This window comes from Salvia hispanica, unplaced genomic scaffold (assembly GCF_023119035.1).
Source record: "Salvia hispanica cultivar TCC Black 2014 unplaced genomic scaffold, UniMelb_Shisp_WGS_1.0 HiC_scaffold_260, whole genome shotgun sequence".
In the NCBI taxonomy this organism is placed as follows: domain Eukaryota; kingdom Viridiplantae; phylum Streptophyta; class Magnoliopsida; order Lamiales; family Lamiaceae; genus Salvia; species Salvia hispanica.
In genome coordinates, this window is record NW_025951982.1 from 13,875 (window position 1) to 19,786 (window position 5,912).

Below are 5,912 nucleotides of genomic sequence, written 5' to 3' on the forward strand. Positions count from 1 at the left end.
GTTTTGAGGGTAGGATTGGGAGAAAGCATGATGAGTTTCCCAGTGTATCCGCTTCCATGCATACTCATACTGCTGCCTTCGTCCAATCCACCCTTTTCTAAATACATTTTTTTTTCTTTGATTTCTGTTATTTGTACCTTCGATAAGTGATCAAAAAGCAGTAAAAAACAGCAAGCTTATAATAGTACCAGAGATTCGGATTTCAAAAAGTATTTTTGGTCAAAAACTATATGGCATTTTAATATTTTAGAATTTGGCATTAATTCAAATTTTCGCTAGTACCTTAAATATCACAGTCAAAGTAATAAATTTTAATGGATTATGATATACTACTACTTGTTAAAAAACTATTACTCCTACTAGAGTTTTGTTGCAATAATTTTCAATCTATTTTCTTTTCCGACCAAAGCCTAGCATTGTGAGTGTAATTAATATTAAAACTCTAGATAATCAATTAAGTTGTTTGTCAACGATATTTGGATTATGCTAAAATTTAAAAAATGTTAAAAATCCAAATTTTATTTTAGAAAAACAAAAGAAAATCAAAATTTGAAAATTGTTTATGTACTTATAGATAATTAAACTAATTTTTAGGACGGATAGATGTTTAATGTATCAAATTTGGCAAGTCAATAATACTCCCTTATTATCAAAAATACAAATATATTAAAAAATTCATAGAAATTTCACAACTGATGGGGGCGTGTCTCGCCAATGCTATAGGCATCATATCAGAAGTGTAGATAAATAATCTTTAAATTTAATAAAGCAATAAAGAAAATACTACTACTACAGTACTAATTATAATTAACTCAAGTCAAGTTGGTAAGCAAAAATATCGCGAATAATACAGTCGATTAGTATGTAAAAAAATAAAATCAACATCATAGCATGCTCAATACTGAAAACTGTATTATTATTATATACAGTATGTCTTAATTGCTATTTACGAATAGGAATATATATTGAATACGTACGTAAAAAAAATATTTGATCGAAGTCGTCCAAGCAATAAATATGTTTAGTTTCGATCCTATGATATAATAATAATTTTTGCGTTGAATTTGAATTGTAGATATATGTATAACTGATGGTGCATGTATTAATCTTTGGAATGTTGTAACTGATTTCGCCCTAATTTTGTTAGTTACGGTCAGCGGCAAATCAGAAGAGAAAATTTGTTATATTTCTTGATTTTGCAACTGATCAATCATTGCATAATAAAAGGTTACTCACACAAATGTTGTGATGGCATATTTAAAGAATTCTGTTAACGCTAAACAAACATAGCATCTCTCTCTCCAACATATAGATGTGTGTATCTCTTTGCCAAAATAGTTTGGGCTTATGCTTCGTTGGGAATTAAATTGAGATTTTTCACCTCCGATAAAATTCGCAACATCTAATTAGACCAACTTGTTTGATGCTAAGTTGATTCCTCATTAACTCAATCGTATACAATAAAAGAAACATCGAACAACATTTCATTCTCATGAGATTTACACCCAATAAGTTAAATAATTGTACATAATATTTTTAAAGCTTGAATAAGAAGAGGATTTCGAATTTTGTTGTCTTCTCTGCAATATGTTTTATTATTAATATTATTATTATTTGGATTGGTTGAGGTTACTTATGAGTACTCCGATCTTCTCTTTTGTCTATGTTGTTACTAGCTTAGCTTTGAGCATTTTTATGCATAAGAATGTTAGAATAAATTATGTATGGTCTTAGACAAAGAATATGTGTATTATTTAGATGAGATGAGAAATAGGTCTCTTTTAACTAGGTGCAAGAGTCGCAAGTTGGCATTCTAAATGAAGAATGAGAATGAAAATGTAAGAAAAGTAGTAGTAACTCTTAAAACCATGTATCGTAGATAAGAAATGGTACTCTTATAAGTTATAAGTAGTACAATAGTTACGATGATACATGTTGCCAATAAAAATAATATATTCGCATAATAATGGTTTTAGTTAATAAAGCTACTAAAAATATTGAGCAATAAGTTGTATGCTATGTCTACATATAGTTATGACCATTACAATTTACAAATCATTTCTCGATCATGAAATGAATAATGGTCAAATAAAAGTACAATTTGCTTTTCTGATCCATTGTCCGTGATCAATAATTGTCATCGTAATTATTATATTATATACTTATTATATTATCTTATATAAATTTTAGTCTTGTTTGTAATTTAATTAAATCTAGTTGATGTATGCTCGATCGGGAGTAAAATATTAGTATGATATGTTATAAGAATATCAATAGTAGATTAGTAGTAGTATTTATAATAGTCGATTATGTTTATTTTACATTATCAACATTAATCATCCAAACTTTTTGGCCATCATCTTAATTAAGCATTTTACACATTGATTGAAAGCGAACACTCTAATCAATTGAGCTATTCTTCAGCCTCATTTTATTAGCATATTAGTAAGAAAACTGTCTAATCAGTAGCTTGTAGTAATTGAAAAGAAACACATTTAGCTAGAGAGACATAACCATAGTAAAGATGTTTAGCCATTTGTGCACCTTCCACAAATGCATTAAACTATTACAAGCATGAATTTATGTTATAATGTTGAAGTAAGATTTTCTAGCTACAGATCAACTGTAACAGTTAAAACTAATTTTAAACATCAGCTCAATAGCTACCTGCCGGCGGTGGAACCGCGGCATACTGCTTGTCCACAACCTCGATAAGCTTGTTCGCCACCGCGCTCGCGTACACAATCGAACCCTCGCAAATCTGCACATCATCAAACGATTGAATACAATGGAGAGAGAAAAAAGTGGTTGAATCAAATGAAATAGCAATGTATTAAACCTTGGAGTTGAAAAGATAACTGTAGTAGTCCCCAATAAGGCCACCAGCAACATGGTGGAGATCGAGCTGCAATTCATCAAGCACCTTGGATACAAACAGCAAGCAGTTGATCCTCTTCTGCTGCACCAGCTTCACCGTGATCTCGTCGTCGATGATCCGCACATCCACCTCCGTGTTCTTCGACTTCCTGTGCAGCCACGAGCTCCGCAGCGAGGATCCATTCATGTCACCAACGCATTTCGATTCGCCTTCATGCTCCTCCATCTTCGGCCGCTTCAGCCTCTCCCTCGCGCATCTCTTCTTCTCCACCAAACCTTTCAGCTCCGCCACCGTCATCTTCAGCTCGTCGATGTACCGGATCGCGTCGCCAACGATCGACGCTCTATCATTCTTCAATTTCCAATTTTCAGTTTCAGTCACAATCAGTTGAATTTTACCCAAATTGACGAGATTCATGAGATTAATCGATTGATTTCATACCTTAGTTGGAGTAGGAACCAAGGATCTGAGCGCTTGGTACTTATCATTCAACAGCACTCTCCGATGCTTCTCCGTCGCGAAATGCTTCGCGTCTTTGATTCCGTCTCGATTTTTACCGCCGATCTCGGCCGCGTTGAACTCATAGACACGATCAACGCCGTTTTGGTACAGACCGACGTTTGGCTCTCTCTCGTCAACGCCGTTAGTGAAGAGACCTCCGCCGAGCGAGTAAACCCCTCCGCCGTGGGGGAGAGAGTGGAAGAGCTCTCTGAGGAGAGGCGGCTGAGGAGGGAGATTCAGCGGCAGGAGAGGATCGTAGAGGACGCCGCTCGAGGCGGAGGATCCGTCGGCGGAGGGGCTGACGTTGACGTTGACGTCGCCGAGCAGCCCGAGCGAGGCGAGGAAAGCCGGGGATTTCTGCGAGAAGTTGGGGAGGAGAGACGAGCGCGGGAGGGGGAATATGTTGAGCAAATCGGGGGCGTCGGCAACCATGGAAGATGCGGCGGCGTACATTTGGTTGAAATCGGCCGCCGGATTCTGCGATTGGTGGTGGTAGTGGCCGTTCTCGGCGTTGAATCCGGCGATCTCTTGCCAGCTTGAGGAATCTTGGGGGATCTCGGCGCCGGATTTGTTGTTGTAGCACTGCTCGATCTCGAGCTGCTGCTGCAGCTCCATCTCCAGGGCTGACGCGGCGGCGACGGCTGCGGCGACGTCGTTTTGGGGGTAGGATTGCTCCTCCATTGAGAAATGGTTTTGGGAGAAAGCGTTCTCAACTTGAGACATTCCACTTCCGTGTGAAATGCTGCTTTGATCGAAATCGCCATTTTCCTGATTATACATCTTTCTGTTGATTTCTGTGAAAGAGAAACTAAAAAAAACTGTTAAAACAGATGGAATTGAAGAAAGCATAACATATTTGAGCTTTTTGCGCAGTTGAAGAAATCTGTACCAAAAAAGCGAAAATCAGAAGTCTGAGTGAAAAGGGAGGTGAAATTTTTGTGGGTTTGGTTGAGTATGGTGTGGGTTAGGAGGGGACTAATACTTATATGTATATTTATTTTCTCATTATGGAAAAAATATTTTAGTTTTTGGAATTCTTTTATTTGTATGCTTTCTATTTTCAATAGTCTTTTTGTATATCTCTGTTTCCTGTAAGGAGAAATTTGTTACACTGAACTGTTGAAATGGGGCCCACACATGATCCTCTGTGCATTTCTGAATTATATGCATAGACCGTTTATTCCACATAATATGTCTCAAAAGATATAAACAAAAATATATACAAAAAAAGGTTGTTCGGTTTTGTGAATTCATTGATTCTTTACCTCACAATGGTGGGGAATTTTATTCCATTATTTGAGAAATATGCATCGAGGTTTTATTAATATTAAACGGATTAAGTGTTTGGGTAAAATTATCAATAAAATTTATTCCCTCCGTCGCAAGAAAGATGACCCAATCCTTGGAAGGTACGAGATTTTATGCAACTTTATTTTGTATGTTGATTGGAGAGAGTAAGTAAGAGAGAGAATAAAGTAGAGATAAATGAGTTTCTATTTTAAGTAATGTGTCTCCTTGATTGGGACAAACTAAAAACGAAAATGGGTCATCTTCATCTTCAGTGGAACAGATGGAGTATTAAATACGATTAATTCCTCAATTTGAATATAATGATTGATTGTGCTATTATAAATTTGATTTTTCTCAACTTCCTCATAATCTCGGATTTGGAGGAAATTATGTATGAGAAGGCAAACAAAAATACTTATGTGAATATATTCTCAATTCCCACGTACTCCGTATAACTAATTAGTCCTTAATATTTACACATATAACATATCATGTCACAACAATAAATTTAAACATAAAGCAGGCCAACATTTTTTTTCTCATGGGTCAATCGAGAAAAGTATCAAATTTATGATTTGATCTACTATTTTTTAGATTATGGAATTAATCAGAAATTAACTAAATTTAATGATTTTTCAACAATTTGCCGAAATATAATTACATTTATGGACGTATATTTTTTGCTACAAATGGTTTAAATTGTCGGGAAAAGAGTTTGCTAACCTAGAATTAGGTCTCTTACCTTTTCGGTATTAATCCACCACTTTTAACTCTCTCTCTCTCTCCTATTTTTAAATCTATTTCAATCACTATAAAGGTCGAGTCACAATATATTAGACCTTTAGCCTTCGACATTAGTCACTCCACCATTGAATCAACATATGAGCACATGCACATGACCAACTCTTGTTATGACTTAATTACTTTTTGTTATTGGTCATTTAAGAATCTCTTTTAGTACTTATTCTCTATGTTCTCGAACTCTTTCAGATATTTAGAGAAAGTAATTGTTTTCTAAAAATATCTTCTCAGTCCCATTATAATGGTTTGCTTTCAGTTTTCATGTAAGATATTTTGAAAATAAATTAATGGTTCTTTTCTTTGTGGGAAAAGAATAGTTCAAACAGATGATTTTACCATTTTTAATCTCCTTTAACATGTTTCGTGGGAGCATGGCATCACACAAATTTAATCATATTTTTTTAATCCTTTTTATCATAAACTTGGTAACCATTTAAGGGAA

The 5,912-nt window shown here is 35.1% G+C and overlaps 1 protein-coding gene across 3 annotated transcripts; it reads right to left on the minus strand.

Annotated features, from left to right (window-relative positions):
• Positions 1-2,494: 2,494 nt before the first annotated feature.
• Positions 2,495-4,318, minus strand: LOC125198790 (transcription factor bHLH91-like). 3 transcript variants are annotated; one of them, XM_048097060.1, is made up of 4 exons: positions 4,269-4,318; positions 3,320-4,173; positions 2,840-3,229; positions 2,495-2,761 (listed from the first exon to the last, which is right to left on the minus strand). In XM_048097060.1, the coding sequence occupies exons 2-4, from the start codon at positions 4,157-4,159 to the stop codon at positions 2,657-2,659; spliced, it is 1,335 nt and encodes a 444-aa protein (XP_047953017.1). In that variant the 5' UTR covers positions 4,160-4,173; positions 4,269-4,318; the 3' UTR covers positions 2,495-2,656. The 3 variants fall into 3 exon arrangements, with proteins under 3 accessions (XP_047953017.1, XP_047953018.1, XP_047953016.1); XM_048097061.1 differs by having other exon boundaries at positions 3,320-4,187; positions 4,269-4,295; XM_048097059.1 differs by having other exon boundaries at positions 3,320-4,275.
• Between the last annotated feature and the right edge of the window lie 1,594 nt (positions 4,319-5,912).